The 15,766-nt window shown below is 34.1% G+C and overlaps 1 protein-coding gene and 1 pseudogene across 1 annotated transcript; one reads left to right on the top strand and one right to left on the bottom strand.

The window, feature by feature from the left end:
• Positions 1 to 1,198: 1,198 nt before the first annotated feature.
• Positions 1,199 to 4,696, bottom strand: LOC123893008 (annotated as a pseudogene).
• Positions 4,697 to 8,104: 3,408 nt separating this feature from the next.
• On the top strand, positions 8,105 to 12,297 carry LOC123891745. Its single transcript, XM_045941643.1, has 3 exons — positions 8,105 to 8,219; positions 11,286 to 11,813; positions 12,050 to 12,297. Exons 1-3 carry the CDS (start codon positions 8,105 to 8,107, stop codon positions 12,085 to 12,087), a joined length of 681 nt encoding a protein of 226 aa, XP_045797599.1. The 3' UTR covers positions 12,088 to 12,297.
• The last annotated feature ends 3,469 nt before the right edge of the window (positions 12,298 to 15,766 follow it).

The following is a 15,766-nucleotide window of genomic DNA, read 5'->3' as shown; positions in this document are numbered from 1 at the left end:
ACGAAGAATATTCTAACACTAATATTGTGCAACTTGCTAATCATCCTAAACTTGTTGGTTGGTTGAACAAGTTTCACAAAGAGGTTTAATCTTTTAATCTTGATTTTTTCTTTAGTTAAAGATAAATGGTGTATAATTAAAATTTACTAATGACCATCGCCCTTTATTTTATAGATTTTTGATGATTATTTAACTTCATTTAAGATGGAATTTGACCGTGCTGATATTTATTCATTTGTCTTCGTGAGTTGTTTTTTTCTCTTTCCTTTGGATACTTGTAGTTGAAGAAAATATTTTGCAAATTAAATAAACGGCACACAAGGGTCACAAAACAACAAACAGACTCATTTCATAGTATTCACTTGCGGCGTTGCTCCATTTGTATGAGCTTCTTTTACTCATTTTCATTGCATAGATATATGACAAGTGACAAAAATAATAAGTGCTGATGTTAAAAGGTAACAATTTGTTTAAACAAAAAAATAAAAATGCATTCATCTTCCTTCCTCCTCTTCAATACAGATCAAAACCCTAAGCGCATCCGTCTATCGTCCTTATTCGCCTCCTCCTCCTTGACTCCTTCGTTAGCCTTGTTCGTAGCTCATAATTAAGCTATTTCTCTGCTAGATCAATCAAAATCTGAAACTTTTATTTATTGATATTCATTCATAAAGTCCTATTTTGATCTGTCTATTCACAGTAAAAAAAAGGGTAGGCTTCGGCTTCATGCTTCTCTGTCATTCTTTACGTTTTATTCATTTTTTTTCTCCTTGTTCGCTGTTGTCTTGTTTCACTGATAAAACAATTGGCGCAACTCTTTTTATTTTATTTTTATGTTGTGTGTGTAAATTATATGAATAGAAGACTCTTGTTTTTATCATTTATAATTAGTTGGTTAGTTAATTTTTCTTCATTGTTGTGTGTTAATTACATAGATAGAAGACACTTTATTTATTTATTTATTTATTTTTTATTCTGTTATCATTTATAATGAAATGTTTTGTGTAACAATGCTTATTATACTGTTATTGTAGTAGTTAGATATCGTCTTGTTTTAGTGATACAAAAGACTCTTATTATATTGTCTTGTGTAGATTAGATAGATAAAAGACTCTCGACAAACAATAAGTAGTCTCAATTGTCCATCTTAGATATGCTAATGGACTGCCAATAAGATCATATTTCAAATAGACGACCCTATGAGTCAAACATGAATTATTTTCTTTTGAAAGAGTGATGTTGCTTACTCGTTCAACATCATATTTTGAGGGTACTTTATTTACATATTTAATAGTAAATAAACCAAGGTTGATAATTTATTGACTGATTCCACTTCCCAGTCATCAAAATTTTGGGTTCTTCAGAAGAATTATAAACATAACCATCCACTTCATAGCGACCAGCACTGCAGAAGATGAGGAAATAGGTAGAGCTTAATTAAAGGCTGTAGATACAGATTTAGTGAGATACCTAAACAGCTAGGGGGGGGGGGGGGGGGGAAGATGGAGTTAAAACATAGACATCATAAATGAAAGGGAACAAAGTTCAGAGCCACTCAATTATCATCAAATCAAAATATCAGGTGAAACAGGAGAAACAATTTTCATTTCAATATACATCAAGTCAAATTAATACACTAACGAATTGCTTAAAGGATGAAACCTAAATCCTAATATAGAATAGGTATAAAACTAATAAAAATGTATCTTTTTTTAAAAAACAAAAATTAGAACTTGAAATGTTACTGACCCAAACCATCCACATTGTTGAAAGTAAAGTACGGCTTTGTCTCCAGTTGTCAAATTTGTCATTATCATTTCCCCAGGTGAATCAATCCAAGTCCGGCCAAAAATCAGGTTATTAACCTTTGTAGGAGGTGGCACCAAATCTAAGACTACACCGTGCTTCTTAAGGGTCACACGCGTTCTGCAAACAATATAATCCACAAAATATTATTCCTCCTTAATAATAAACAGCAGCAAGCTTATAAAAAAAGGAAACAGCAATAAAACCAATAATTCAAATAAGAACAGAAAGAGTTGAATCCAGTATTGTCTAATCATATATATAACCGTGGACTACTAAGATTGAATCTCATACAACAGCTCTTCAAGACCCTAAAACCTACATCGGCATTTGGCGACCTTGTATGGATATCTTAGGAAAGCATTATAATAGATTGAAAACACACATGCCATGTAGTTATCAAATATCACTATCCTCTCTTCTGCTTGAGAACACTTGTAATCTCTTAGGAAATTAGATCAGAGATGAGATGGAAATTCTTTCAATTAGGGTGTGACAGGTGAAAGCAGAAATAAGAGTGTGAACTTGAAAGAACACAAAAATATTAGTGAAAATAGGAGTAAAAGTGTAAAACAATGTAACAAAGGAAATCTACTAAACAAATGCAATATCTTCATCACCTTCCAACAGGGTACACATCAACAGAATTCCCCAAAAACTTAGTTTTTAACTTGGAAGTCACGTCATATGTAAAATGTTCATTCTCAGCATGCCCAGCACTCATTGGGGGATGATGACTAACCTGAAATTCAAAATAAATTTTTGATATACAGAGATAGAGAAGTACAAAAAAATATCAGTTTGTTTTGACCAAACAAAATTAGAAAGCAAGAGAAGAAGTTAATATTTCTTCCAATTGCTAGCATATGTATCACACATGCACAATGCACACATAGGGAGGAAGTGAGAAAGTTAGGATCCATTGATCCCAAGTGTAGCCTAGAATATAGTATAACACGATTCCATGGTCAGATTACTTAATTTTGTATTCAGCAAAAAGTTTGGTTGTGAAATTGAACAAGACACACATGCACGCGTGTGCACACACACACGCACACGCACAGAGAATCACAAACTGAAAAGATACCTGTTCCGCAAGAAATGTAATTCCATTATGGTTGGTCAATTCATAAGTCTCTCCAAGGATAGGATTAAAAGGCTTCCAGGTTCGTTGGTATGCAAAGTACACAGATATAGCTCATGATGCTGTGATCATTATTACGTAAATTAAATTAAATACTGAAGAAATAATAACAAAAAGAACTAAAGCCATAAGAACACACGCCTGATATTTACAGTTACTTCAATGCAATAAGAACTAAATCCATTATACAAAGCATCGCTTGAAGATAAATGAGTCTGGTCATCCAAATACTTCAGCAAAACTAGTTCCGAATTATGATGTTTCATATGCTTGTTGTTTGCCAATCATTTATACTTAAATAAATCGAATAGAAAAAAAAAACTAAGATAAAACACAAGAGAGAAAAAATAACTCACATGCATATACCAACTGCATGTAAGGATCCTCTGATTCATCTGCTTGATCTAACAAGTGGGAATACTCCATCAACTAGTCCATGCAATTAAATGTTCCAATTTCAATCAACTAACAATACAAGTTAACAAACCATTAACAACAACAGAATAACTTAAAAAAGATAGCAAACCTCGGCCATTTTTTGGAGCATAGTCATTGGTTCAAATATAATCACTGGCAATGTCACCAGTGATGTTACATCTGCCCCAATATAATTCTGCATCATCTTCCAGTAACCATCTCTTTCCTATATATACAAAAGGAGAGAAACGGATAATTTTCAAACTACACAAGCATGTATGAATGAGGGTTACACGCGAAAGAAAGAAAAAATGACATAAAATAAAGAGTTTATTGGCTATTCATTGACGGTGTAAAATATTTTTAAACCGTCATCCAATGGGAACCTATCATCTTTCCATGTAGGCCTATTTTATAACTGTCTTTTTAAAATAAAGTTTAAATATGATTTTAGTCCCTGTAATTATAAGTTTTTTTGTTTTGTTTTAGTCATTGCAAGTTTTTTGTTCGGATTTAGTCCTATAAATTCAAAAACTGTTGTTTTATTTAGTCCCTAACGCCAACTTATTGGGCTATGTAGTGTGATTATATTGGGCCACAAACGGTTTTTGAATTTGCAGGACTAAAATCATATTTAACCTTAAAATAACTATCATGTTCTCTATTCTTATTATATGTCACCGTAAAACTATAAAACCAAAACAAATGCTAGCATCCTTCCTTATCCTTAACAACCAATAAAACTTAAAAACAACACAAAACAAAGCGAGCACCTCCGGTTTCCATCTTCCTCTCTGAAGTTCATCATCTACATCATCTTTACCACCATCTGGGTTTATGACTTCAACACCTTCATATCCAAGAAGCCTAAAACCAAATAATAAACACATAATTAACTTAAAATTCCTCCAAATCATAGCATATCTTAGTAAATAAACTCAAACATACGATGATAGGTTCTAGAATTAACCACCAAACTTCATGAATTGATCATATTGAAGAACAAATTTAACAGTGTTGTAGAATTGAAACATAAACAACGAATATAACAAAGAAGGGGTAAAATGAAGGGTTTATGAGGTGAATTAAGGAAGGGATGAAGTACCCGTTAACAGATCGGATAGCGTTGCTGAAGCGGGAAGACATTGCGGAAAAGAAACCCTTGCTTTCATTTTCCTTTTGGGGGGTACCCATCGTCTCTTTCTCTGAAAGTGAAACCCTAATTCACAAGACGATCGGAATCAAAGAGATATTGCCAAAACTGAGCTCATCCAATACAAATCAAAACTGTAACGGTGATAGATTGAAGTGGTGTATAGTTTAGTTGTGTTTTTTAGATCAATTATTTTTCTCTTAAAAAAAAAAACATAAATGCAGTTTTATCCCGGAGTTTGAATAAATCGGAATTTTATCCCTATTTTAAAATTCGGAATTTGAAGTTACAAAGAGAGATTAATTACTGTTTTAACGAAGATCTGTCCAAATTAATTATTATATGGACCTACTACTGATATTTTCGTCATGTCTCTTGTAACACTCAAACCCATTATTGTAGTGATTCTACGTTTATTAAATCTTTTTCAAAATACGCAACGGAAAAAATGAAAGTTATTTATAAACATTGGTTCTAGGTATTACACTCATCTTTACAAAAATACTAATATAGTTAATTAGTAAAAGGCTTAACTACACATTTAGTCCCTTACATTTATTTTAAGTTTTAATTTGGCCCCTTACGTTTAAAAAGTATCAATTTGGTCCCTTACGTTTCCATTAGGTTTCAATTTAGTCCTTTCCGTCAATTTTGTCACATGTGGCAGTCAATTTGCATATGTGGACTGACACGTGGACACTTTGACACAGTGACACGTGTATAATTCAAACGGTGTTAGTGACAAAACTAACGGAAAGGACTAAATTGAAACATAATGGAAACGTAAGGGACCAAATTGATTCTTTTTAAACGTAAGGGACCAAATTGAAACCTAAAATAAACGTAAGGGACCAAATGTGTAATTAAGCCTTAGTAAAAATACTTGTTTATACAAATCTTAAATCAAATAATGTATTTATTAACTATAAAAAACAACCTAGATAAGGAGACTCTATATACATATAAAACCCCTTTTTCTCGTGTCACAATCAGTGCGGAGCTTCACCGACGACTCGACATCGATAAACACATAACCTGTGAAATCTGGTCCCAAACTAGTCAAGTACACAAAACGGAGAGTTAGATAACATAAAGATCAACATACTAGTGTGAGAAATATACTCACACTTCATCATTATTATCATGCATATTCTAACTCACAAATATACATTAATATATTCATTCAATAATAGATTACAAGATAATTGTAATCAAAACATCATTTACAAACAACAAAGCATCACAAGCATACATTCTCAATCTTAGTTCAATTATAAGATTATTAGGCATCAACACATAGAAGTATCATTTAGAGTTAATAAAACATCTAACACTTCAATCAATTATAGATTACAATATAATTGTAATCAACACATCATCTAGCAAGTATAGACAATTCATCACAAGTTCCAGATATGTGTCACACACCAATTATCACGTAATGTACACATAATCCTAATGCAATCTAATGCCACAACTCATGCTATGTCACCCTAGACATATCTAATGCATGTGATACCATCTTCTTTATTAGAGTATCTCACCTCTAATATCCTTCTTTATCGGATAAATATAATCTGATATCCTTCTTTATTGGAATATCCAATATCCCTAATATAATTCATGAATGCATGTATGTTTTCATGAATACTCTCACACAATCATTTTAATTAGCATTAAACTCTTCCTTTACTAATGTGGAACACTATCCAACATTACTTCTTTATTAAGATAACACTATACCTTAATATCCTTCTTTATTAGAATAACATAATTCTAATATTCTTCTTTATTAGGATTACAATATAATTCCTATTATTCTTCTTTATTAAGTTGATTTACACCTTAATATTATTCTTTGATATTTAAACAAACATCATCAACAACAATTATATTTCACACATACCATCAATAATTCATCAACATATACAATGCATTTACTCACATTTTAACACAATACTAATAATATAAGTCAATTGTATTAAGAATGCATTATCTCACAAAACAAACTCCGGAATCGGAATCTACGCAAAAAACTGGGTAAAATAGGTTCCGGGTGCAAAAGTTATCAAAAAGTCAACCATGAGGTCAACCGTTGACTTTACAGTCTGTTAGTTGAGCGAAGGCCTGGCGAGCCGTAGCGAACCTGCCCTGTTCGCTGAGGGAAGGCCTGGCGAACCGTAGCGAACCACACCAGTGGAACTCATGCTCGTGGCGAGCTGTAGCGAAGGCCTCCTGTCAAGAATGCTCAAAACATGCGATTTCACTTCAAATCACCCAAAAATCTCATTTTTCATGTTATAAACCCCAAATAAGTTTATATTCAAGTACACAACACATATATGAACATAAAAGGATGGTTCATTTCACCGATCTACACATATACATCGAAAAAGTAGTGATTTACGACTTTTGAACAAAAAGCTCAAGAACAGACAAATCTTGCTCAAACATAAACAAATACCCAATTTTACCCCACAAATTCGTTCTTACTACATGTTAAAAGTACATTAAACACGTTTTAATCATTAGAATTCACTTTTGTTTAGAAAAGATCCCTCAACCCAAAACGAAAATGAGTGAAAGAGTTTGGAATGGAGGAATCGACATCCTCCCCTCTTTATGACCACTCATGAATATGCAATCTAACTCTCGTACCTTAATCCGACGAAAGCTCGACGATTTTCTCTTGATCCCTCTAGCTCAAGCTTGCCCTAGCTCTCCTCTTGCTCTCCCTTCTCTCTTCCTCCTCTTCAAAGTCACAAAATGTGACACTTTCTCTCTCTAAGGGCTATAAATAGCGCCCCCCTCTCATGAGACAAGGTCCATTGGGCCTCAAGCCCAATTGCTCGGCCCAACTCGTGTTAAAACTCACTAACTCGCGCGTTAACTAAAACTCTCGATAAATAACTTAAAGTTACTATCTTACTTAAAAACCACGTCACCAAATAATTAAACACTTACATAGTGAATAATAAATTTGGGTCGTTACATCTCTCACCTTGTAGCTCCGTTTTGAATAGTATTTACATGTCTGGAAAGCTAACGAAATTACCTCTATTGGAATTTAAATTTCATCGGATTTGGAGTTACGATGCGTTTCGATAGACGATGTTGAATTTGAAGGTCAGGAGCAGATTTCTATAGAATTAGTAATTGGACAGGTCTGCACTAAATCGATAAATACTCTCCCTTTATAACTCCAAATTTAGTGGGGCCTAATTCTACGAAAAACTAACTCGATTATGGTCATTTTTGTACCAATTTGGTGAATTATTGATCAAAATTGAGTTATGTGCGAAGCTTAGAAGTAGATTTTGTGCAAAATTTTAGGGGGGCAAAATCCAAAAAAATTTAAAATAGGAGGGGATTCAGGATTTTAAGATAGGGGGGTAAAATTCCAGATTTTAAAATAGAGGAACAAAATTCCAATTTATTCAAAATAGAGGGGTAAAACTGCATTTAAACAAAAAATGACAAATAGATCAATTATTTTTCTCTTAAAAAAATGACAAATAGATCAATTTTTTTTTTTTACAAACAGAAATTCATATCATTTCATTATATAATAAACTTTCAATACAATGAGGTATCAATTCAAAGAGATAGCGATTAGACCAAGAAATGACCACCCTAGCAAGCATGTGAGCAACCATATTCGTTTGTCGCTTAATAGACTTCACACCTCAAAGTCTGAATGTAAAGACAAGATACATTTAGGGCCTGTTTGTTTCGTCTTTAAAAAAATGGATTTTTTCTTTGTATTTTTGAAAATAAATTTTCTAAAACCGTTTTTCAAAATATTACAAGTTTTTTTATATTCATTTTTTTCTAAATTGAAACACTAATTTTGACATCATATAACATAAACACACATTATTGAAGGACAAAATATAGTCAAAATCACAATTTTTTCAAAAAGTTGTATTTCAAAAATGATTTTTATGAAGTCTTTGACTAACATGCACAAGTGTACCATATGGTGCATGGTGCACAAGTCACCAATTCCATTATAACGAATACAAATTTTACAAAATTCATCGTCGGATTGAAAGTTTATATCATATAGATCATCCATAATTTTTTTTGAAAAATTAAAAATCATTTGATATGTTAATGAGACTCATAAAGATTAACGGTATTTAATAAAAATTCATAAACCGTTAATTTTGACAGGTCTCAATAACATAGCAAATGTTTTTCAATTTTTTCATAAAAAAACAAAAATGATCTATATGTTATAAACTTTCAATCCAACGGTGGATTTTGTAAAATTCGTATTCGTTATAATGAAATCGGCGACTTGTACACCATGAACTATACCATGTAATTGTTCATGGTAGAACATGCCTTTTATGAAAATCTATTTGAAATAACTTCAAAATTAAGTGATTTTTCAAAATTTTGATATCCAAAAAAAGTTTCAATAAAATAATCAAATACCTATAATAACATTTTAAGAATAACTATTTAAACCAAAATTTCATTTGAAGCTTTTATAAAAAGTTTCTTTGTATTTTTTTTTACACAAAATTATGTAACACTATAAGAATCTATTTCAAAAAAATCTTTAACAAACAGACCCTTAATCTTAGATACAATAGAGCTAAATTTAGACACACTGACACACATATAATGGATTGAGGGTATATGGTAACATAGTAGTGCATTTAATATTGAAAGTATCTACATCATGGACGGATCCAAGAATTTATAAAATGGGGGGCCGAAAAATGTAATACTTCCTCGGTCTTTAATTTTTTTTTTGTCTTTTAACCTTTGAGCACACATGTTAAAAAAAATTACATTTCAAGGTTAGAACTTTTTTTTACCCTTAATTCATTTGACGCGTACTTTTAATTTTTATAAGTATACAAATTAAAGGAAAAGTTCTTAGTTAGATTGTTTGAGAGAACCTGAACTTAATTCATGTGTGTAAGACAATTTTTAGTTAATTTTTACTTACTTTTTGACTGAACTTCAAATTACTAGAATCTCAAAATAGTTAACAACCAAAAATCAATTAAACTAAAATATATTATTGATTATTATACACACAAAGTTGAACACATTTAATTTAATTCTATCACTAAACAGAACAATTGCAAGCTTGGAATCATGATTGTATATTATTAGTAGTATTATATATCATTATCATTATGGAGTATATAATAACAAGAGTAAGGGAGGGGCCCAAGCCCCTGCTTGCCCCTCTGTAAATCCGTCCCTCTACAGACGAGATATCCAAACTTCAACTCACTGAAAAACAGACATGTATCCCAATTATCCAAGAGAGAGATGTACATGTACTACATAACCATAGATATACTAAAATCAACATTGCCATAATACACTATTCAGAATAAGTACATTCATAGTTCTATCCCCCCAGTACACTAAACAAAAAACACGTCCATGATAATCTCCACCACATCTTTCACAGTACATATCCCCTTGTGAAATCCAAATGGAACTCATGAAAGAAACAATAGAACTAGATCCTCAAAAAAAAAAAAAACAAAGAAGCGTGAAGAATTCATTGAAGAGTAGCGTTCACCAAATGAAAGCACAAAAATAGCAGACTATAGCAGATTCTTGTGCTCCATTAGGTTCACCCTATACCAAGTTATTGCTCCAAAATCCAGTTATATCCCAAATCCAGAAACAAATACACAAATAAAAAAATTACCAGTTTAATGGGAAATATGAGAACCTGTGCCTGCTGCAGATTTATTGGCTACCTAGATCCCCACAGTCCACAGAAAACTCAAAAGTAGATGTTGAGTATTTAAATGTCGACTGAAATGTAAAGAGTCTTCCTACTTTAGAGTATCAAAAGCAGATGATGTGTGACATGATTTTGGTTTCCTCCTAATATAGAGGCGTCCCGGGCCTCTGTAATGAAAAAGATATATTTTTAGAGTATCATCGTCATTTAAATCACAAATAATAATAGAAACCAGTAAAAGTAGATTATAGAAAACCTCTCCCAACGAACAAATCATTAGAACAAACAACACCTACGATGTAACCAAGTCGTCCAAAATTCTTCATCTTGGGAAGGGCAAAGAATTAATTCAAAATCGTGTACTCAGGTTCTGGAGACTGAAACACACAAACTTCAACACCAGAAGAAACACAAACTCACCAGTTTGTACACAATCTAAGAACAATTATTCGAAAACAAATACATATGCATATAGAAAATATGACCAATTATATCCCAATGATGAATATTGATAATTGTTAGAATAAAGAAAATATGTAGATATTCTATGAACTTTACATCTTCCTAGATTAGTTATTAATAGTCCTAGTCTCCCCAACTAACTGGGCTTCCTTAGTTATTAATAGTCCTAGTCTCCCCAACTAACTAGGCTTCCTTGTATTTATTGTATCTACATTATAAATACATAGAGTGTGTGATCTGGTTGGACACACAGAATTCACATAATTTAATATTGTATCAGTAGTAGTGGTTCTTTCTAGGACCTAGGATGTTACAGTAAACATATTATCCTTCCAACTGTGCTATAATAACCAGTTGGCCTTGTTTCAGTGTGACCCTCCACTGTCCACCACCACATACCGCCGCGCAATTCTCCGGCGTCGACCACTGCAAAGGCAAAGAAGACATATTCCAACGATGTCAATCGTTTATATAAAGTTGTCTCTAATCTTATTTCCATGAAGAAAGATGACATGGATATGCAAAGCTATGTGGGGAAACTTCATAGTCTGATTGCTGATTTTGATGCACTTTAGCACTTGCTGGTCTTCCACCAGAACTTGACTCAGTTCGCAATCAAATTTTATCTAGTGCTACTGTCCCGTCATACGACACTGTTTGCGAGCAGCTACTGCGTCTCTCAGCTCCTACTCCAGCCGCTATTCCGGTGTCCACTTCTCTCAATGTGCCTGTTGACTCTACTGCACTTGTCTCAAATTACTATCAACGAGGTGGCAGAGGCGGAGGACGTGGAAATAATCGACATCGATCCCGCTGTACCTTTTGCAACCGTATTGGCCACATTGAAGTAGAGTGCCGAACAAAAGCTAATCAATTGCAGCCCAAAGTTGTGAATGTTGCTCAAATTGAAGCCTCTAACACCGGTGGTCAAGTCTCCCTTTCTACCGCAGAGTATAATGAGTATCTCAAACTGAAGGCACAAATGCAAACTACTGCACCGGTTGCCTCTGTTTCTCAGAATGGTAATCCCATTGCTTTTGTTTCACAATCTTCTTCACTTGGACCTTGGATCCTTGACTCAGGCGCCTCTGATCATATGTCCGGTAACAAATTGCTTTTCTCGCATTTGACTTATATAGACACACTTCCTAGTATTACTTTGGCTAATGGATCACAAACTAAATGTAAAGGCATTGGCCAAACTAATTCCATACCCACACTTTCTTTGGACTCTGTGCTCTATGTTCCCGATTGTCCATTTAACTTAATATCCATCAGTAAACTCACTCGCACCCTACCGTACTCTGTTACATTTGCTAATGGTTCTGTTCTTGTGCAGGATCGAAGTACTGGGACGATGATTGGAGTAGGGCATGAGTCTCATGGTTTATATTATCTCTCAACACCTACACTGCCAATTGCTTGTTCAGCCGTCGAGTCTTCACATATTGTTCACCAACGTTTGGGTCATCCTAGCCTCCAGAAGTTGCATCTTATGGTTCCAAGTTTATCAAAAGTGTCTAACTTAGAGTGTGAGTCGTGTCAATTTGGGAAACATGCTAGGAGTTTCTTTCCCGACAGAATCAATAAAAGAGTTGCGTCTCCTTTTGCTTTAGTTCATTCTGATATTTGGGGTCCTAGTCGTGTTGCTTCATGTTTAGGCTATCAATATTTTGTTACCTTTATTGATGACTTTTCCAGATGCACTTGGATATTTTTAATGAAAAATCGTTCCGATGTCTTCTCTATATTTAAAACATTTTGCTCCGAAATAACTACACAATTTGGTACCCACATTAAAATCTTGCAAAGTGATAATGCTCGTGAATATACTTGAGGAAACTGGATTGCTTGATTGTCGTCCTAGCGACACTCCCATGGATCCCAATGTTAAGCTACTACCAGGTCAGGGGGAGCCATTGAAAGACCCTGGTAGATATCGACGTCTAGTTGGAAAACTTAATTACCTCACAGTGACAAGACCGGACATTACTTTTGCTGTCAGTGTGGTTAGCTAGTTTCTAAATGCTCCATGTGATGACCATTGGAACGCTGTGATTCGCTTTCTAAAGTATATAAAGAGTGCACCGGGTAAGGGATTACTTTATGAAAACAAGGGCAACACCCAAGTTGTGGGTTATTCTGATGCTGATTGGGCAGGTTCACCAGCAGACAGAAGGTCTACTTCAGGGTATTGTGTCCTCATTGGAGGAAATTTGATCTCATGGCGGAGCAAGAAACAAAACATAGTTGCAAGGTCGAGTGCAGAAGCAGAATATCGTGTTATGGCTGCAACAGCTTGTGAACTTACGTGGCTAAGACAATTACTCCAACAACTCAAACTAGGAGATGTAAAAACAATGAAATTAATTTGTGACAACCAAGCTGCACTACATATTGCCTCCAACCCACTTTTTCATGAAAGAACTAAACATATAGAGATCGATTGTCACTTTGTACGAGATAAAATTCTTTCAGGAGAAATTGTAACTGATTTTGTTGGTTCAAATGATCAATTAGCTGACATATTTACAAAGTCCCTTAGAGGACCTCGGGTTGAATCTATTTGTAACAAGCTTGGTGCATACGACATGTGTAACACCCAAACCCCTTAACGCGTATTTATTGAATATAAATAAATAAAACACTTAAGAAAATTCAGGCGTCACATGTTATAATACAAAACCACGGCATAATTAAAATCATGCTAGCACAGCGGAAATTAAAAACAAATAATTAACATAGTGCATATCATACAATATCCAAATTGTTCACACAATATCCCTAGGCTCTAGGCCATATCAACAACAAGGATATTATGTTTACAACAAAAAGTAAAGGATTAGCAAAGTTAAATATGCCATCACGGGCTTAATACAATTCAATTCGAATAACCCGACACGGTAAATACCTAATCAGAGCAATTCTATACAACCCAGTCAAAAAGATATATAAAATATATCTAAGGAGTAGTCTAAGGTAGACTCCTCACCAAAAAGCGCACTACCACGAGCACGAGCAATCCTCTAACTCTGATCGGGATCCTCAACCTGAGAATCTGAACCCCCAACGGTCCAGCACATAACACAAAGCATGAGAGTTAGATCACATAATCAAAATATAAGTGTAAGTAAAACGGTACTTAAACACTTCTCAATATTCATGCATATATCATACATCTATACATATTCATCAACATCTATCATTCCATTATAAGTACATAAACACATATAATCGAATACTCACACAATCAATTATCAATTATCAAATACCACAATTAGCCAAACATGTGTCACATATCATTTATCATAAAATGCACACATAGCCTAATGCGACTCTAATGCTTCAACTTCATGAATGTCACCCTAGACATTTCTAATGCATGTGGTACCATCTTCTTTATTAGAGTATCTCACCTCTAATATCCTTCTTTATCGGATGAATATAATCCGATATACTTCTTTATTGGAATATCCAATATCCTATTTAATTCATGAATGCATGTATATGTTTTTCATGAATTCACTCACAGTTATATAGCGTAAAGCTCTTCATTTACTATGTGGAACACTATCCAACATACTTCATCATTAAGATTTAACAAAACCTTAATATTCTTCATTTATACTTCAGACATGATTAACAATCAATTAAAGATTAGCAATGAGCATTATAAGCATCAACATGCATCAACAATCATGTAAGAATACCATTATCATGAAGAATAAGACACTGATTTGAAACTACATGCAAAGGAAGATAGCAGATGAAAAATTTGTGAAATCTGCAGTATTTACGCCTGGGGCGGAATATTTACGCCTGAGGCGGAAATATTTACGCCTGGAGCGGAAAAACTTCTGAAAGACTGGTTGCTCACTGTTCTGCCGTTTTAGGCGAAAATTATGGCGCCTGGGGCGAAATACTTGCGTTTTCTACACAAAAATGCCCAAAAATCCCATTTTTCATGTTATAAATCCCAAAAGAGTTTGTATTCAAGCATAACAAACATGGATGAACACAAAAGGACAGTCCATTTCTCAGATCTACATTATAAACATCGAAAAAGTAAAGATTGAACACTTTTTCATCAAAACTCTCAAGAACACAAAGTTCTTGAGTTTAATCTTTCATAAACTCATTTTTTAACCATTAAATCCATTCATTAATCATGTTAAAAGCATGTTAAACATATTTAGAACCTTAGGAACGATTTCCATCAAGAAAATCCATTCCAAGCTAAAACGAAAATGGGGTGGAGGAAGTTCGGGTGAGGAGAAATCGACATTCTCCCCTTCCTCGGGTCACCCACGATTATGGAACCTACTCTCATACCTGGATTCGAAGAAACTCGATGAAAAGATCTTGAATCTCTAGCTCTTCTTCTTGCCCTAGCTCCTCAAGCTCTCTTCCTCTCTCAAGAACACACAAGAACAAAAGAGAATAATGAATTCTCTCTTCCCTCATGGCCATATGGCGCCACACACACCTCACACAAGGCCCATTGGGCCTCAAGCCCAATTGGCTTGGCCCAATAACACATTAACTCATTCTACTCGCTTAATAACTAAAGTACTCGATAAATAACTGAAGTTATTAACTTAATTAAAATTCTACGTTAATAAAATATTTTAACACATAAAAATCAATAATTTGAAAATTGGGTCGTTACAACTCTACCCTCCTTAAAGAATTTTCGCCCTCGAAAATTACCTGGAAATAACTCTGGATACGAACTCATCATCTTGCTCTCCAATTCCCAAGTCGCATTCTCACCAGCGGGTCCTCCCCATACTACCTTCACCGAGGCGATATCCTTGTTTCTCAACCTCTTCACTTCTCTACCTTCGATCCTCAAAGGCACAACCTCGACCGTTAAGTCATCCCTCACTTGAACATCATCCGATTCAATCACATGTGACGGGTCTCTTACATACTTCCTCAATTGCGACACGTGAAACACATCGTGCAAATTTGCCAATGATGGCGGTAAAGCAATCCTATACGCCACTTTCCCCACTCTTTTCAAAATTTGATAAGGACCAATAAACTTCAACGT

The sequence above is a fragment of the Trifolium pratense genome, linkage group LG6 (genome assembly GCF_020283565.1).
Source record: "Trifolium pratense cultivar HEN17-A07 linkage group LG6, ARS_RC_1.1, whole genome shotgun sequence".
Taxonomy (NCBI): Eukaryota; Viridiplantae; Streptophyta; class Magnoliopsida; order Fabales; family Fabaceae; genus Trifolium; species Trifolium pratense.
This window is presented reverse-complemented; position numbering and strand designations above follow the sequence as displayed.